The sequence below is a fragment of the Canis lupus genome, chromosome 27 (assembly GCF_048164855.1).
Source record: "Canis lupus baileyi chromosome 27, mCanLup2.hap1, whole genome shotgun sequence".
Classification (NCBI taxonomy): domain Eukaryota; kingdom Metazoa; phylum Chordata; class Mammalia; order Carnivora; family Canidae; genus Canis; species Canis lupus.
In genome coordinates this window covers 9282787-9302890 of record NC_132864.1, presented here as the reverse complement: position 1 = coordinate 9302890, position 20104 = coordinate 9282787, and the positions used below count along the sequence as shown (strand labels likewise).

The window sequence follows — 20104 nt, the reverse complement described above, 5'->3', positions numbered from 1 at the left end:
TGCTCCCAATGTGAATTGTACACATGAACCCCAATATTCCAAAGGCCCTCAGGCACCCCCAGCCAGAGAGCCATTAGGAGAAGTAGGCAGGCATGTCCACAGGACCACTGACATTTAGCTGGGATGCAGGCCCTTGAGCTACTTGTCTTTAGTTTTCCTGGCTGTGCATGAAACATGACGACAATGGCTCTTTGTGCTTTTGTCTCTGCAGAGCCAGCTTTGTCTCCCCTTTACTCCAGAGGGAATGCAGAAAAGGGAAAATCAGAAGTTGCAAAAGACATCCTGGGTCCTGTAGAAATGGAGGCTCCTTGAGGAAAGAATGCCAGGTGTCCTGGAAGGGGAGGGGATGGAGGTTCCTATGGTGACAGTTTCTTGTGGAGCTAGAGCATCTCCTCACACTTTCTCTGCCAAAGACCCCTCTGATCCTCAAGTGACCCAGGGCCCAGGGAGTCCCTCAAATGAATAAGATTGGAGTTCCCTTCAGTCTAAGAGAGGAAGGAGTCTGAGTTAAAGATTGGCTTTTTAAAATGAAGAAATGGGTCCATTCTTGTGCATCTGTCTGTAGTTGTAAATTAACACCCGGTCCATAAATAGCATTCCTGAATCCTGATGAGTACATGGATAGGGAGGTATAAGTGCTCTGGGAGCATGTAGGCAGGTGACCCATCCCAGGCCAGACATGGGGAGAGATTTTGCGGCATTGCAAACTGAGGAAAGGCACAAGCTCTGGAGTTGCCTTCTCATGCCGCTCCCCAGCAAGGAAAAGGTAGACTGGGTTACATAAATGCTTTGCTGCTTAGTGTTCTTATCCATGAAGAAGGTATGCCGCTATTACCTGCCTCATAGGTTTGTTATGAGAATCAAACATGAATTAATACATTTTCAGTGTTTTAAACCATGGCCAGGTGCTTATTATGCATTTAATAAATGCATTCGATTCATGATACCATGGACCTTAATTACCCAAGTGGGCAAGGGTTGGTGGGAAGGGAGGATGGGTGTCCCAGGCAAAGGGGCAGCAGGTGGGATCAGGGGGACAGCATATCCCTTCCAGATCTGAGGAGTGCAGCCTTAGCAATGTCAGATACACTAGGTAAGTGATTCTCAGTGGGATCCAGGGCTGGAAGGATGTGCAGAGGAGGAAGGAATGATTTTGCCCCAGGGGACATTGGGCAGTGTCTGGAGCCATTATTTGGTTATCATGCTGGGCATGAGAGGCCACTGCCATCTCTTGGGTAGAGGCCAGGGGTGCTGCTAGACACCCTGCAGTGCCTAGGACTACCCCCACAGAAGAGAATGATCTAGTCCAAAATGTCAGTAGTGCTGAGACAAACCTCACTCTAGGGTGGAACAGGTAGACGTGGCTGCAGAGGTGGGCAAGATCCATGTCAGCCTGGATGTATGGTTTTGTGCCACAAACAGAATTAAGCCACCAAGAGCTATCCAGTTTTAAAGATATTTGAGCTGCATTTTGAAAGATGGATTGGGTCAGGGGCAGAGGAAGTGAGCCTTTGGGTCTGACATATTTCAAAAGTAAAATAAGTAGTGCTTGGTTATTGAATGTAGTGAATGTCAAGTGAAAAAAAAAAACATTTAGTAAAGAGTTTGATGTCTTTTATTCGAGGGAAAACAACCCATGTGTCGGGCTGCCCTGCCTCACAAGCAGGGTCGCACTTCCGAAAGATTTGAGGCTAGAGGGAGTTTATTTTCTTTTCTTTTCTTTTCTTTTCTTTTCTTTTCTTTTCTTTTCTTTTCTTTTCTTTTCTTTTCTTTTCTTTTCTTTTCTTTCTTTTCCTTTCCTTTCCTTTCCTTTCCTTTCCTTTCCTTTCCTTTCCTTTCCTTTCTTTTCTTTTCTTTTCTTTTCTTTTCTTTTCTTTTCTTTTCTTTTCTTTCTTTTCTTTTCTTTTCTTTGTTAGAACTATTTTCATGGAGCCTTAGAAGCCACACTCTGGGGACAGTCCTGGCTGCCTAGGAGGTCAGGGTTCCTCTAAAGCTAGCAGATCCTGTCTGTTAGGGTGAGATGAGTTAGCTAAACTGAGTTGGAGGAGCCCGATTGGCCTGTGTTAGGCTTCCCCAACAGTGATGCATTTCCTGGCTGACTGAGGTTCAGGTTTGGGATGTAGGCCAGGCCACTGGACAGTCTCCATTTTGTGGGTCCTGATAGATGAAGTATGTTAGCAGGTACAGGTGATAGCTGGGAAGAAGGCATTTGGATGGGGATCAGTAACATAAGAGTGACTATTTTATTGTCTGTGTGGCGCTTTGCCCTTCCAGAGACCTGTGTGCCATGCATGGAAGTTCACCTTGTGTTCTAAATCGGGGACTGTCAGTTGGCATTCTTTAAATACCCTAATTGGGTACCTACTTCTAGATTTGTTCCCTGAGCCCTGTGAGTGTTTGTTCATTAGTAAAGGGTTGTTCATTAGTAAAAAGCATCTCAGGAGTAATTACTGGTGTTAAGGGTCTTTGGTGTGCTGGAAAGGTTTGGGGTCCCTGTGTGAACATGAAGTCCTCACGGTGGGACTACATTAAACTGCCAAGGCTGGGGGTCTGGCTCTCCGAGTGGTCCAGCAAGGGCACCTGCAGTTCCCCACCCACCTCTGACCCCCTGAAGCTGTAAACATTTTTCAGAAGAACCTGACAATGATCCCAACAAGCCTCTAAATCAGGCAAATTGGTTCAGGTTAGCTCCTAACAAAAAAAGGTCACAATGAAAAGCTGCACCGGTAAATTAAAAACAGGGTCAGAAACCTAGGGAACAAAGTTCTTTAGGGAACAAAGTTAATTTCACTGGTGGCAGAGAAATAAATTGCACAAGTAATGGATGTGAAAAAAAAGTATTGATGCAATTGTTGTAGTGAAATAGTGGCAAATCCCCAGTATCAGAGAGCACTAACTAACATGGGAGGCTGGCCCTCAGAACCCTTGAAATATCCTTCTCAATCAAGGCTGGACAGAGTTGTGCCCAAGGGCCACTCAGAGGCAGCGCCTGTGTGGTGAGGAAAATCTGGAGGACAAGGTTGTGCCCAGGGGTGCGGGGGGCTGCTTCCTCATTTCCCCACTGTAGTGGCTGAGCTGAGTGCTAGGACAGGGACCGTCTGCCCCAGGCCCAAAGATATGCACTCTCTGGCCACACTTCCAGGGAAGGATTTCTGACCCCTGTCCTACACCAAGCTGTGGGATGCTTGCCAGAGTACTGGGTACCACTCCTGTAGTTTTGTCTGCAGAGCTCCTAAGGTCACAGCGAGGGGCAGAGGGTTCAGGTCCCTCCAGTCCAGAGGAGGGAGTTCTGAGGGTTAGTGTTGATGAGCGTATTGGCATCCGCATGAAGGTGAATGTCGCCACGTGGGAGCCGGACTTTGCGTGGAGGGTGGTGCTGCCTTGTTCTCTTCCTCCCTCATTGTGTAACAATGGCAGCCACTTTAGATACCAGAAGCAAACAGGATCCTGCCTGGAAACATACTGTTGGGGAGGGAGAGGAGGAAGTGCAGACACAGCCCTGCAACCAACACAGCACAGACACCCAACCCCACTGCTCCCTGCCCTTGTACCTCTGGAGTCTGCTGTGATTGCCCAGCCTTCTGGAAAGAAAAAAAGGCCCGAAGGAAAGTTTTCTAGTGTTCTAGCTTTTCTTTAGCAGATGCCAAGGAAACTGCAGATGTACATTAAGTCAGTAGCAAAAGGCTTTCTCATTTTTCCCCTGGAGTAATCGTTTTTGAAAGTCACTAATGTTTTCATTCCACAAATATTTGTTATTGAACATCTCCTGTAGGCAGGGTGCCCGCGGGTGCCCTCTACCTCCCGAGCGCACAGCCATTCAGCCACACAGTCCTTAACACATCAGCTCAATGCTCAGCAGGTGATGGCAGAAAAGGTTCTAGCATTTCTGCATGGCAGATGAACAACATACATTTGCACAAATGACTCAATTTGCCTTGTCATCAGTGCAGGAAGAAGTGCAGGGTGATGAGAGGAGCAAGCCCTTCTAGAGGGTCTGGGGGGTTCCCGTGAGAAAAAGGTTTTTCTTTCTCCTACAGTTTGCTTTGAGATATAGTTCACGTATCAAAAATTCACTTTCAAGGTGTGCAGTTCAGAGATCTTTAGTATATTCATAAAGTCATGCATCATTGCTACTGTCTAATTCCAGAACGTTTGCATGTGTCTCACTGGACACCGCACACTTGTTAGCAGCCACTCCCCAGCCCCCACTCATCTGCTTTCCGACTACGTGGATTTGTCTCTTCTGCACATTCCTGTAAATGGAATCACACACCATGTGGTCCTTTTTAAGGACTTTGCACACGTTTCACTACTAAACCCTTCGATGGCTGAGTCATACTCCAGTGGTGAGCATAACACATTCTGTTTGTCCCATCCTCCATTGAAGGACACTTACGCTGCTTCCACTAGGAAGTGGAAATGAATAGTGAACACGTTGATACATGAGTTATATGGTGGATAACCGTCTAAGCCAGAGCCCTGTGGGTGAGCTGAGGATAGAGAGCGTTGGGAATAGCATTCCGGGCAATGGGAACCATGTGTGCAGAGGCCCAAGGGCCAGAGACGCAGAGGTGCTGAGGTACAGCCAGAGAGCAGCTGGTCTGGCAGGTGGAGCCATGGTGAGGGTTCTGGACGCAGAGTGCTCATAGGACTGCAGGCCACTGCGGAGGCCCCTGTGGAATGAGAGACAATAGGGGTCTGATAGCAATGGGAAGGGCCTGGGAGAGAAGAGGGCTGCTTCTGCTGCCTCATGTGCCCATCGGGCCCAGGGCTCTGTGGCCAGGGGGACGCCCCGACCCAGGGTGGGGTGTGTGCATCCAAGCCAGGGTGGCAACGGACAGACACCCAGTGCTGGAGAGCGGGTGGTGCCAGTTGCAGGGGGAGCCGAGGGAGGGGCATGTGCCGGTTCCCAGTGCTGTGAAGGGTTCCTGAAATCGAGGGCCCGGGCTGTGACCATCACATCCCATCTCATACTCCCATCTCACTCTCCAACAGTGGCCACTAAGACGTGGTGGGTGGAGCATCCCGGGCTGGTGCTTCCTGCCATGGGCACCTCGAATGCTACCAAAGGCCATGGGAGAGGAGAGGTTCATGTATTGACAAGAAAAATCATGGGAATGACAGGAAAGGGAATCTTTGCGGGATTGTGAGACAACGTGCAGGAGGAGCTACTGGAGGCCAGGGTCTGGAAGGTCTGTGAGGTAAGAGGTCTTTGTGGTGTGAGTGATTGAGGAGCCTGGGGGAAAGATAAGATTGTGGTCAGAGACTGGATGGCTGTACAAAGAGCTTGATGTAGCAAGCAGCTTATGTATGAAACACCAATAAAAGCTCTAAGCTGCTTGTCTATAGTGGTATCAGAGATTTTCAGCTTTAAGTAAGTGGAAACCCAACCCCAACTGCCCCAACAATGAAGGGAATTGAGCAGCTTATCCTATAAAAGGTCTAGAGGTGGGGGCAGGCTTCAGGCTTGATGTTGCAGCTAACATGATAAGCACAGGAGTCCACTGCTTGCCGCTTCTTGGGTCCACTTCACATTCTTGCTAGATTTTTCCTAGCCGGCACCTCCCACCACAGGCCCAGCAAGATGGAGCACCTGAGTCTCTGCAAATACAAGTGAGCACCCCCCCCCCCACCCAAGTCCATGGTGGAAGCATGGACAACTGGGATGCTCTGATTGCCATAAGCCAGCAGGAGCACCCCTAGACTTGGGGGTGGGGTGCACCCCACTCAGATGGGTGATACGGACATTCAAGGTTATCAGGAAGGGGGGAACATGGGAATGCATGCTACAGGAGCCGCACATATCCAGATATTGTGGATGTGAAAGCTTCACCAATTCCTATAAAGAGAAGGAGAAAGCAGATCTCCACGAACTTTTGAGATTTAAGGGAATAAAAAATGTTGGCATTGAAGGAGCAAGAAATACCTTTGAGAACATTAAAATCAGGAAGTTTTCCATACAAATTCAAATACCCACCTTCTTTTAGTAAAATGACAGAACCATCAATGGTGAGGAGCATGTCTGTTTGGTACTGGTTGAAGCAGCGTGAAGGCTTGTGTCATTTTACATATCCTAGTGGTCACATTAAGCACAGCAAAAGAAATGGATAAAATTAATGGTAATAATATATTCTTCTGAACTGAGTATTTCCAAATATCATGTCAACATGCCATCACTATGCAAATTATTAATGAGCTGTGTGCATATTTTACACTTGGAACATCTATTCAGGCTAGCTCATCACATCTCATGGTTTTCCCTAGCCTCCCTCCTTTCCCCCATTCATTTGTTTATTTCATTAGTCCCATCTCAGCAGACATTGGGGCTCGGGATACTTTCTGATCTTGCCATTTTGCCTGTTTTTTTCATGGGACTCCGCTGTCTTTTAAAAAGACTGGTTTCCCAATAGCAAATCTCTTAACTACCAGAATCCTATTAGAATCTCATTTAAAAAGTAGATCCACTTTACAGTTTATAACACACATTGACCACATTATTCTAAGTAACACCCTGTCCTCCGAATGTGCTATTATCTCAATTAATCCACAGAAAGTTATGTGGTGCAGTGTCTTTGCTAGATCACTCTTCCAAAACTAGGGCCTGCGAGTTTGTGCAGGCATTCACAAAGGGCCTCCATCTTCATGAGCACTCTCATCATTCCAAGGCCAGCATGATTTCTTTTATACATCAGAAACTCTTGAAATACTGTCCAAAGGCAACATTTTCTTCAGCCCAGCCAACCTTTCCCCACCAGAAATAGCACATCTCTGCTTCCCCCGCAAGTTGCCGTTGAGGTGGCTGGCCTGCCAGTAGATGCTATGTCACTGGGCCTGGCCAGGGGCTCACACACTGAGAGGCCCACAGGGTGGGACAGCCCCAAATTGTACTGGACCTGTGTTCCTATCTCAGGATCATGCAGGGGTGCATGGAGATGGAACAGAATGCCCTTGGTGTTGCCCACTCTCATTAAGTTCCTCCTGCAATATTTTGTATTCCAGACATCATAGTTTATGCAAATTTGCATACATTAAACACAGAAATGATCAAGGTTCTCTATTCCCTCAGTTAAAGAGGATGGCTTTCAGCCAGTTGGAAGCAGGTAAGACCGGTTGAGTCTGGAGTCGGCCATGTGCAGATAGGTTCATCACTTCCTAGAACGACCAAGTAGTGCTTAAAATCTCATAATTTGTTAGAGATGATTCCTTTCTCAAAAAAGTCTTCAGTCAAATAAACGTGAACCCCTTGGGCATATTAGGTGCTCATGGAGTTTATATTGAATCAAGTGATCACTTACAGAAGAAGAGGGTTAGAGCAATTTCAAGGCATTAAAAGTCAACCAGAAACAAGGGTAAATTCTTAGTCATAGATAATTAAGATATAAAAAATTATTTTAGAACATTTATAAGATAATAAACTTAGTGTTGAAATGCCATTTAAAAATAATATGTTTAATAGATCAAGAACAACTCATTATCTGTACTAACCACCTCCATTCCATATGTCCTATCTTATCAGTTTTGCATAAACCAAAAAATCTCAGGAATGGATTCTCTACGTAGGATTCAAACTGTTAATTTTCTGTTTATCAACACATTTGTTTTTGGTTTCTTATTTCCTAGAGTTTTAAGAAAATGGAATAACAGTTATTCACTTATGCCCAGAAGCACGGTTGAATTCTTATCTTATTTTTGTAAAACATTAACTTTTAGGCTGATGTGAGCTAGCTCTGCTTGTCGGTTGCCTGCAGCCCTTCCAGAGGAGTTGAGGTGGGGTGAGGTGGGGAGGGGCAGTGTTATTGGCTGATAATGATTGATCAGCATAGCAGTGGAAGTGATAAGATCAGGATACTCCTTGTACTTCAGTAACTTAAGCAAGATCTCAGCTTTTCTGTATTTGTCCAGTGATAGCTACAGCAATGTGCATTTAATTATAGTACAAAAAAAAAAAAAAACCCAAAGAGAATAATTGTCAGTTGCAGAGTAGTGCAGGTGATGATTCTCACCCTACTCCCCAGAGTGGGTGTGAGCAAGATGTCTGAATCTGCTGTTTCCTCAGAGTTCCTGAATTTGCCTGTGGCTCCCACATTGTAAACAACTGGGCCATTTTATGACCACTCTGCTCAAAGATTCTAGTTCCTTCATTCTTTTATTCTGATCTTTGTTTTGTACACTATTTCCCCTAAATACAAGCCAGCTAATGCACCTGGTAAACACCATGCACTTCAGCTAAACAGCTGAAGAAATAACAATCTGTTTTATTGCTGGAGAAAAAAAAAGCTGTGTGGGATTTGAACTTTGTACTATAGTGACTTCTGGATGATTTAAGAGATGCTCAAGGGTAATCTTAAGTGTACTTGATTGTCATCTCTTTGTAATTGAAGCCTAAGTGCGATGCAACTCCCTTGTTCGAATACACGCAGTACAGAAGGATCAGGAGCAAGAGAGGCTCAGCACGATGGTGTTGGGAGGACAGATATGTGGTGGGAGCAGGAGCTATCGGATCTCACTGAGAGGAGCTGGCAGTAGGAAACGGACAGTCGAATGCCTGATGTGCTGGGTGTCCTGCAGGTGGAAAAGCAGGTCTGGAGCCAAAGTGGGTGGAGTGAGGGCGGCTGGCACATGGGCTGTGAAGGGCACTGTGGGCTAGGGTGAGGTTTTTGGACTTGATCCAGAGATGTCTTTCGCCATTAGTTCATTCAGGAAGCAAGACAGATTCGGGCCTGTTCTCACAGAGTTGACAGCTGAGCTGGCTACCCTGAACTATGGAAGGGTTTTAGTCAAAGAGGCCTGGGTGGGTTCATTGTATATACACAGGCACACACACCTCCAACACTCATAATATCTGACCATGGTAGAAATAACCAGCAACATAAAACGATACGTTTGTCCTCTGTAGACCTAATCATTGCCGTCTCCTGCTTGTGCGTCCTGCAGGTATTCTGTGCACACACACTATATATACACAAAGTATTCTTCGCTTTCTCCTCATTAACAATATGTCTTGGAGTTAATTCTAAATCACACTTGACCCTTGAACAACTTGGGGTTCGAACTTCATGGGCCCACTTACACGCAGAGTTTTTTCCTATATAAATACAGGACTGTAAATATATTTTCTCTTCCTTATGGTTTCCTGAGGAGCATTTTCTTTTCTCCAGTTTATTGTAAGAATACAGTATATAATACATATAACGTACAAAATCTGTATTAATCAACTGTCTATGTTAGTGGCAAGGCTTCCTGTCAACAGTAGGTTGTTAGTGAAGTTTTGGAGGAATCAGTTATACATGGATCTACTGTGTGGGGGAGAGTTGACGCCCCAAACCCCCATGTTGTTCAATGGTCAACTGTACTTCACTGTGATCTACTGCATTCCTTTGATGGAGGCAGAGCTTGATTGTAATGAGTCCCCTACTGACCAGCACTGAGGTCTCCAGTCTGTTTGGTAAGTGAAATATAGCTGCAGAGCCTTGTCTTGGGCGCATGTATTTTTTTTTTAATTAATTCCTAGAAGTGGAGGTGTTTGGTCACAGAGTTCATACATTTTAAGTACTCTAGCTGTTTCTTCATTGCCCACCAAAGAGGTTGTATCCATTTACCTGCTCAGAAATAATATAGGACAGTGTTTATTTCACAAACTTTCAGCAGACTTCTTTTTTTTTTTTTTAAGATTTTATTTACTTATTCATGAGAGACACAGAGAGAGGCAGAGAAAGAGAGGCAGAGACAGGATAAGCAGGCTCCATTCAAGGAGCCCGATATGGGACTTGATCCCGGGACTTCTGGATCACGCCCTGAGCCGAAGGCAGACACTCAACCACTGAGCCACCCAGATGTCCCTAGGCTTTTGATCCTTACAATATTCTACGTAAAAAGGGTGACTGAAGTTGAGCACCATTTCCTACATCTAAAAGTCCAGTTGAATTTCTTTTTCTATAGCCTTTGCTCTCAAGTTATTATTGTTTTTTTCTTATTATTGATTTATGAGAGCTCTTTATTTATTTTTTTATTTTTTTATTTTTTTATTTTTTTTTAATTTATTTATGATAGTCAGAGAGAGAGAGAGGCAGAGACATAGGCAGAGGGAGAAGCAGGCTCCATGCACCAGGAGCCTGACGTGGGATTTGATCCCGGGTCTCTAGGATCGCGCCCTGGGCCAAAGGCAGGCGCCAAACTGCTGAGCCACCCAGGGATCCTGAGAGCTCTTTATTTATTAAGCAAATTAGCTAATTTTCCTTTTGTAAGTGGTGTAAGTAGTTTTTCTCAGTTTATCTGTCTTTTGATTTTGCTCATACTATGTCACCATTCAGAATATTTCTTTTATTAGATTTTTATTTCAGATTTATGTTATAAGAAACCAAAGCAGGATGAGAAGAAAGATATGTCTGAAAGATGTTTTGGAGGTAGAATGGAAAGGGCACATGAACTATCTTTGGAAGCTATGATAATGGGTGACTTTTGAAGTCTTTATTAAGAACTGAATTTTATTTTATTTTTTAAAGATTTTATTTATTTATTCATGAGACACACACAGAGAAAGAGAGAGTCAGAGAGAGAGAAAGAGAGGCAGAGACACAGGCAAAGGGAGAAGCAGGCTCCATGCAGGGAGCCTGAAGTGGGACTTGATCCCAGGACTCCAGGATCACGCCCTGGGCGGAAGGTAGGTGCTAAACCACTGAGCGACTCAGGGATCCCAAGAACTGAATTTTAGATGCTTAAAAGCAAACTTTCAGTATCATCCATAATTAAGGGACAGGAGAAAAATGCAGAATCAAGGAGATTAAAAAAAAAATGGAACTCTGGTCCAGCAAATACCATTGAAAAATGTCAGTGTGTGTCAGCATGTGCCTTTTGTCTAAGGGCTGCCAAGAAGACTTCCTGAATTAGCCCTCATCTGACTGGCCTTGGTCTTTGCCATAGTCTTAGGGACCGGACACTGGTGGGTGAATCGTTACTGCCATTGATGATGAGCCTTGTCCTGTATTTTAGGAGGATTGCCCTTACAGGGCATTTCAGAAGATAAATTTTATTAACTTTTTGATTTAAAGTGTTAATCACAGTAGCCACCTGTGACATATTTATGTTTTGCCCTCACCATTTTCTTTCTCTGTTTATATTTTTTGGTAAAGGGAGCATCTAGAAGCCGCAGGCCACATATGTCTTCTGAAAGATACCTCTGACCTGGAGAGCTCGTCTGAAATCGCCCACTTCATCAAGGCAGAGAAGCTCGAGGCAGCATTGGCTCTTCACCTGTACCGAGGAGGCCGACTTTTGCAAGGTAACCCTCTTTCTCTCCAAAGGTGAAACATGAGAAATCATGAAAACCAGAAACACATCCAGCGTCTGGTAAAACAGAGCTGAGACAGCTTAGCCTGTTTACCCGGTTCAAACCTGGAGGGAGCACAATCATCTGCTTTGCTCCGTCCTTAGTAACTAATGTTCTGAAAGGAGATAACTATGCCTATCGAGAGTGGCTGTGTGTTGTAGCTGTTTTACTTCATTAAGAGAACTATCCTGAATATCTTTGAGGTATAGTTTCTAACTCAAAGTATGATTTTCAGAAGCCAAACATTTATGAGTCTTTTACAAACATAGAATGGGCACGTTTGAAACATTTTATTCCACTGATTTACTAACAAGGGAAACGCTGAGATCTAAAGCCAATTTAGAGCACTATTGAGGAGCTGGGTGTTAAGCAGGTGATGTAGTGGAGAGTGTCAGGATCAGTATGCCAGCTTAGCTGCAGAGCAGATTCATGTCCAGCATGCCATGTAGGAAGCTCTGGGGCTATCCTTCCCAGAGGTGCATTAGTCAGGGCTCCCCAGAGAGATGAGACCACTAGTGCATATCCAGACACATGGAAGAGGAGATTTATGGTAGAGATTGGCCTGCGTGATTACTGAAGCCCAGAAGTCTCACAATCTGCTGTCTGCAGGGGGGAGAACCAGAACTGCCAATGCTGCCCTTCAGTCTGGTTCAGCAGGTCTGAGAATCAGGGGGCTCTGGAGCCAGAGTCTGAAAGCCTGAAAACCAGGAATTGGGATGTCTGACGAGCACAGGGGAAGACGGATATCTCTGCTAAACCCGGAGAGTGAATTTGCCCTTCCTCTGCCTTCTTGTTCTCCAGGGACCTTCAGCAGATGCCTTAACACCCACTTGCATCAGGGAGGGCATCCTGTCTTCCCCTCAGTCTACCAATTGAAATGCTAATCTCATCCGGAAACACCCCCACAGACACACCCAGAAATCATGTTCCACCAGCTGTCTGGTTGTCCCTTAGCTCAAACATAGCTTAACATCACAACCACACAGAAGTGACTTACATCGCTACTTTACCCAAAGCTACAAAGTATGTATAATTTTTTTGAGTGAGCTGTATGTACAAGATGGCACTTGAACTCAGGACCCAGAGATCTTTCCATTTGCAATGACATGGCTGAACTAGAGGGTGTTATGCTGAGTGAAGTAAGTCAACCAGAGAAAGACATATGCTATCACTCATATGCAGAATTTAAGGGAAAAAAAAAACAGATGAATATAGGGGAAGGGAAGGAAAAATAAAATAAGATGAAATCAAAAGGAAGAAAAACCATGAGAGACTCTTAACTCTGGGAAAGAAACTGAGGGTCACTGGAGGGGAGGGGGGTGGGGTGACGGGGTAACTGCGTGATGGGCATGAGGAGGATGTGATGAGCACTGGGTGTTATATGCAGTGCTGAATCACTGAACTCTACTTCTGAATTGAATTGAATTGAATTGAATTGAATTAAAAAATTAAAAACAGGGCAGCCTGGGTTACTCAGCGGTTTAGCGCTGCCCTCAGCCCAGGGCCTGATCCTGGAGACCCGGGATCAAGTTCTACATCGGGCTCCTGCATGGAGCCTGCTTCTCCTTCTGCCTGTGTCTCTGCCTCTCTCTGTGTGTCTCTCATGAATAAATAAATAAAATCTTAAAACAAACAAACAAAAAAAAAAAAACCAAAACAACCCCAAGAGAGTCTAATGCTTTCCAGATTGAGTCAGCCAGGCGCCCAACTTCACAGAATATGAGCTCTTAATTAGTCATAAAGAGTGAAGTTGATAACAGTACTCTCTCTTAAAAAATTAATCAATCCATGGGGAATCTTAAAACACTGATCCCTAGATCACTGAAGGGACATGCACCCTTTTAGCTCTAGCTACATTTTGGGGATATTTCTTCTTAGCATCCCAAGACCAGCTTGACTTCAGTGAAAGTATAGAGACCACCAAGTGAAGGCAGAAGAAATCACTGTGTTGTAGCCGAGCAACAAGTGCCTCTTTCCAAAAATGAATTCACTGACATGGCAGTGGTAGCACACTTCAGGGGTGTAGTGTGTCATTTGAGGGCCAAAATTCTCTACAAAGATCTTCACATTGGGATAGAGCTTCAGGCAACAGGATAACAAGCTTCTGAAATTTTTGGAAGTTTCATTGCCAAAGGTGACTTTCTACTTTTCCACACTAGATCAAGCCTCGCTTCATCTCCCTGGTCTTCCTCCTGCCCTCTGCACCTAGCTGGGACTTAGGTCCTATCTGGATGCTTACTTCCTAATTTTTTTTTTTTTTTTTAGTTTTTTTTGTTCATTCATGAGAGACCCAGAGAGAGACAGAGACATAGGCAGAGGGAGAAGCAGGTTCCCTGCAGGGAGTCTGATGCAGGACTTGACCCCAGGACCCCAGGATCATGACCTGAGCCAAAGGCAGATGTTCAACCGCTGAGCCGCCCAGGCTCCCTCACTTCATAAATTTTTTAAAACTTAAACTGCTATGCACACATATTTAAAAAATTCCTCCCAGCACAGAGTGAATGTAACTAAATGATAAAGCACAAAAAGTAAATCTTTCTCCCACTTCATATTCCAACTGTCTGATTTCTTATCCCCTGAGACAACTAGTTATTGTTTTCTTGTGTATTCTCCTGGAAATGTATTATAGGTACTATACTAGTTATCTGTCATTACGTAACAAATTACCCCCAAAAGTGAGTGACTTATAGCAGTGCATTTATATGGAATAGTTTCTGGGAGGGAATGGCAAGATGGAGGAGTAGGTGTCCTCAACTCACCTTTCCCACAAATTTACCTACATAACTTTCAAAACATCCTGAACACCTATGAATTCAACCTGAGATTTAAAGAGAGAACAGCTGGAATGTTACAAAGAGAAAAGTTTTCACTTCTAACAAGGTAGGAAGGTGAAAAAAAAAAAAGAATAAACTGGGGGAGCAACTAGCAGGGCTAAAGAAGAGTGGCAAAAGATTCAGGGGCATGAAAGCCCAGCCCTGGAGAAGCAAGAACTTTAAAATCTGAGTCAGAGTTTTCCCTGATGGAAAAGTGCTTAGCAGGGAAATCGGGCCGACTCGAGAGAGGGGCAGTGAAGCCTCAAGATTCCTGGAGTCATTGTAAGAAGGAGTGCCCAGGGGAAAGTTCACCACAAACCGGGGTCTGATATTGGTAAAGGGCTGGAGCGCCGCAGCCCTCGGAGTATTTGGGAAAAGCCAGTCGGTCAGGTGGGCCCGCGGAGCTGCCTTTACCCTAGAGGCTGCCAGCGTCCGGAGGGGGCTGCACTCTGTTCCTTGCGGGAGAGCGCGGGTCCAGCAGCACGGCCCGGATCCCAGGGCGCCCAAGCAGACAAGGCCTGCGATCCTCCGTTCCGCCTGCGACAGTCGGAAGTGGGGAGGGCACGGGCAGCAAGGACTCTCACCCGCTACCAGGTGCCCCCAAGCTGTGCAGACCAGTGCACCTGTGCCAGCCCTGAGAGCACCTAGGCCAGTGCGGACTGGGAGACTGTGGTTAGTAACTTGCGGAGAGCTCAACTTCAGAGCTAGAAATCTGGCTGCCACCGTTTTTTATTTTCCTCTTTGTTTCACCTTGTGTGTGGGAGGGATGGGGCCGCCAGGGAACAGAGGCCTCCCGGGGTAAACAGCTCCCACTGAGCCCAGCACCTGGTGGTGGGGGGGGGCATCTCCGCCCAGGTACACACACCTGAGAGTCAGCACAGCAGGTCCTCCCCCAGAACACCAGTTGGAAGTACAAGGGAAGAGCAAGTTTACTGAACAAGCAGCTCGGGAAAGCTCCAGGACTAAGGCATAATAGTATATAGAACTAGACGGTCCTTTTTTTTTTTTCTTTTTCCATTACGACTCGTTTTTATATCAGACTAAATATTTCCAATATTTTTTTCTTTTCCCACCTTAACTACAATATTTTACCAACTCTTCATTTTTTGAGTTTATTCCTTTTTGATTTTCATATTTCTACAATTATATGTCTTAGATATGTTTTTCACTTCTGGATTCCCTTCAACATATTCAATTTAATTTTGGTAGATACATGAGATATGGGTTTTGTTTTCTGTTTTTTCTGCCTTGTTTTGTTTTACAATGGTGGAAGTTAGTACCTTCTACAACACGACCAACATACACCTAGAACCAAGTGGAACCCTGTGGTGGTTCATTCTGTGAGATTATATTCTCTTTTCCTTCCCATTCTTCCCCCCTCTTTTATCTTGTTTACATTTTTAAGATCAATGTTGGGACTCTGTATAAGTATTGCTGGTTTATATAAATTGGAGACTGAGCATCTTCTAACATACAGAACAAAATACACTCGGAACCAAGAGGATCACCCTCTAGGACCCCTCATTACACTACATTATCTCTCCATCACCATTTCCTCACCACCACCACAATCCATCCCCCCTTTTTTCTCTTTTCCTTACTATTTTTTCTTTTTCTTTGTTCTTCTCCTTTGTTTTTGACTTTTAATTTTAAAATTTGTTTTTCACTTTAGTGGTCCGTTTGTTTTATTTTGTTCTGTTCTTCTTTTTCTTTTATTTTCTGGTCTCTGACCTCCTCAGAATCATCTAGAGTGTATTTTACCTAGGTCATGGTTGATATTTTTGAATCAGTCCACTAATACAGCCACTCTGCACTGGACAAAATGACTAGAAAAAGAAAAGAACCAGAAAAGAAAGAACCAGAAACAATACTCTCTGCCACAGAGTTACAGGATTTGGATTTAAATATGATTTCAGAAATTCAATTCAGAAGTATAATTATAAAGCTACTGGTGGCTCTGGAAAAAAGTGTAAAGGATTCCAGAGACTTTGTTACTGCAGAATTGAGATCTAAATGAGGGTGAAATTAAAAATAGATCAAATGAAATGCAATCCAAACTGGATGCTCTAAGTGCTAGGGTTAATGAGGTGAAGAGAGAGTGAGTGACATAGAAGACAAGTTGATGGAAAGGAAGGAAGCCAAGGAAACAAGAGAAAAACAATGAAGAACCCAAGAAGAAAAGTTTAGGGAAATAAATAATAGCTTGAGAAGGAAGAATATACGTCTAATTGGGATTCCAGAAGAGGCTGAGAGGGAGAGAGAACCAAAAAGTATATTTGAACAAATCATAACTGAGAACTTCCCTAATCTGAGGAAGGAAACAGGCACTCAGATCCAGGAGATAGATTCCCCTCCCCCCCCCACAAAAAAATCAATAAAAACCCATGCAACACCTTAACATTTAATAGTGATACTTGCAAATTTCAATGATAGAAAATTCTTAAAGGTGTGTGAGACAAGAAATTCTTAACTTATATGGGGAGAAATATCAGATTAAAAGCAGACCTCTCCACAGAGACCTGGCAGGCCAGAAAGGGTTGGCAGGATATATTCAGGATCCTAAATGAGAAGAACATGCAGGCAAGAATACTTTATCCAGCAAGCCTCTCATTCAGGATAGAAGGAGAGATAAAGAGCTTCCAAGACAGGCAGAAACTAAAAGAATATGTGACCATCAAACCAGCTCTGCAAGAAATATTAAGGGGGACTCTGTAAAAGAAAGAGGAAGCCCAAAGAAATAAGCCACAAAAACAGGTACTAAATAGGTATTATGATGACACTAAATTCATATCATTCAAAGGTAACTCTGAATGTGAATGGGCTTAATGATTCCACCAAAGATGCAGGGTTTCAGACTGGATAAAAAAACAAGACTTATCTATTTGCTGTCTACAAGAGACTCATCTTAGACCTAAGGACACCTCCAGCCTGAAAATGAAAGGTTGGAGAACCTTTTACCATTCAAATGGTCCTCAAAAGAAAGCTGGAGTAGCAATCCTCATATCAGATAAATTAAAGTTTATTCCAAAGACTGTAGTAAGGATGAAGAGGGACACTATATCATATACTTGATCATATCAAAGGATCTATCCAAAAAAAGGACCTAACAATCATGAATATTTATGCCCCTAAGGTGGGAGCTGCCAAGTATATCAATCAATTAATAACCAAAGTAAAGACATACTTAGACAATAATACACTTACACTGGGAAACTTCAACACGGCGCTTTCTGCAAATGAAAGATCTTCTAAGCACAACATCTCCAAAGAAACAAGAGCTTTGGGGATTATAAAAAATAGCAAAAGGGAATAAAGGGGAAAGGAGAGAAAATGAGTGAAAATATCAGTAGGATGACTGAACATGAGAGACTCCTAACTGTGAGAAACGAACAAGGGGTAGTGGAAAGGGAAGTGGGCGGGGGGTTGGGGTGACTGGGTGATGGGCACTGGGGGGGCACTTGAGAGGATGAGCACTGGGTGTTATGCTATGTGTTGGCAAATTGAACTCCAATAATAAAAAAAAAAAAAGAAAGAAAGAAGAGCTTTAAATGATACACTGGACCAGATGGATTTCACAGATATTTACAGAACTTTACATCCAAATGCAACTGAATACACATTCTTCTCAAGTGCCCATGGAACTTTCTCCAGAATAGACCACACACTGGGTCACAAATCAGGTCTCAACCGATATCAAAAGATTGGGATTGCCCCCTGCATATTTTCAGACCATAATGCTTTGAAATTAGAACTCAATCACACGAAGAAATTTGGAAGAAATCTAAACATGTGGAGGTTAAAGAGCATCCTGCTAAAAGATGAAAGGGTCGACCAGGAAATTAGAGAAGAATTAAAAAGATTCATGGAAACTAATGAGAATGAAGATACAACCATTCAAAATCTTTGGAATACAGCAAAAGCAGTCCTGAGAGGGAAATACATCGCAATATAAGCATACCTCAAAAAATTGGAAAAAACTCAAATACACAAGCTAACCTCGCATCTAAAGGACTTGGAGAAAGAACAGCAAATAAAACCTACACCAAGCAGAAGAAGAGAGTTAATAAATATTTGAGCAGAACTCAATGAAACAGAGACTAGAAGAACTGTAGAACAGATCAACAAAACCAGGTGTTGGTTCTTTGAAAGAATTAATAAGATAGATAAACCATTAGCCAGCTTTATTAAAAAGAGAAAAGACTCAAATTAATAAAATCACGAATGAAAAAGAAGAGATCACAACCAATACCAAGGAAATACAAAGAAGAATCATGAATATTTATGCCCCTAATGTGGGAGCTGCCAAGTAAATCAATTAATAACCAAAGTAAAAAGATACTTAGATAATAATACATTTATTTTTATTTTAAGATTTTATTTATTTATTCATGAGAGAGAGAGAGAGAGAGGCAGAGACACAGGCAGAGGGAGAAGCAGGCTCCATGCAGGGAGCCCGATGTGGGACTTGATCCTGGGTCTCCAGGATCACACCCCAGGCTGAAGGTGGCACTAAATCACCGAGCCACCAGGGCTGCTCAGATAATAGTACATTTAATAACCAAAGTCAAGAGATACTTAGATAATAATACACTAATAGTAGGAGATTTCAATATGGCAGTTTCAGCAAATGATGGATCTAGGAAGAGCATCACCAAAGAAACAAGGGCCTTCAGTGATACACTGGATTAGATGGATTACAAAGATTATATATATATATATATATATATATATATATATATCAGAACTTTCCATCTGAATGCAACTGAATACACATTCTTCTCATGTGTACATGGAACGTTCTCCAGAATAGATAATATGTTGGGTCAAAAAATCAGGTCTCAACCGATACCAAAAGACTGGGATTGTCCCCTACATATTTTCAGACCACAGTGCTTTGAAACTAGAACTCAATCACAAGAATAAATTTTGAAGAAACTCAAATACACGGAGGTTAAAGAGCATCCTGCTAAAAGACGAATTGGTCAACCAAGAAATTAGAGAAGAATTAAAAAGATTCATTGAAACTAATGAAAATGAAGATACAACTGTTCAAAATCTTTGGGATACAGCAAAAGCGGTCTTAAGAGGGAAATACATAGAAACCTCCCTCAAAAAATTGGAAAAAAACTCAAATACACAAGCTAACCTCGCATCTAAAGGACTCGGAGAAAGAACATCAAGTAAAGCCTACACCAAGCAGAAGAGAGATAATAAAGATCCAAGCAGAACTCAATGAAATAGAAACCAGAAGAACTGTAGAACAGATTAACAAAATCAGTTCTTTGAAAGAATTAATAAGATAGATAAACCAATAGCCAGCCTTATTAAAAAGAAAAAAGACTCAAATTAATAAAATCATGAATGAAAGAGGAGAGATCACAACCAATACCAAGGAAATACAAAAGATTTAAAAAATGTATTATGAGCAGCTATATACCAACAAATTAGGCAATCTAGAAGAAATGGATGCATTTCTGGAAAACCACAAATTACCAAAACTGGAACAGGAATAAATAGAAAACCTGAATAGACCAATAACCAGGGAGGAAATTGAAGCAGCCATCAAAAACCTCCCAAGACACAAAAGTCCAGGGCCAGATGGCTTCCCAGGAGAATTCTATCAAATGTTTAAAGAAGAAACAATACCTATTCTACTAAAGCTGTTCCAAAGGATGGAAAGGGAAAGAATACTTCCAAACTCCTTTATGAGGCCAGCATTAGTTGGTTCCAAACCAAAGACCCCACCCCAAATTAGAATTATAGACCAATGAATATGGATGCAAAAATTATCACCAAGATACTAGCCAATTGGATCCAAGTGTACATTAAGAGGATTATTCACCATGACCAAGTGGGATTTATCCCTGGGATGCAAGGTTGGTTCAACAGTCATAAAACAATCAATGTGATAGATCACATCAACAAGAGAAAAAACAACTATATGATCCTCTCAGTAGATGCAGAG

The 20104-nt window shown here is 43.1% G+C and overlaps 1 protein-coding gene across 8 annotated transcripts in view; it reads left to right on the top strand.

Moving 5' to 3' along the window:
* Positions 1-20104, top strand: part of GLT1D1 (glycosyltransferase 1 domain containing 1) — an 86953-nt gene that overhangs the window by 2060 nt on the left and 64789 nt on the right. For all 8 annotated transcript variants that reach the window (XR_012019089.1, XM_072802145.1, XM_072802140.1 and 5 more), the window contains exon 2: positions 11130-11278. Coding sequence is in view for 7 of the 8 variants with exons in the window: in XM_072802145.1 (XP_072658246.1) it covers positions 11130-11278 (149 nt within the window). In the remaining variant the exon portion in view is untranslated. The remainder of the gene's footprint in view (positions 1-11129; positions 11279-20104) is intronic.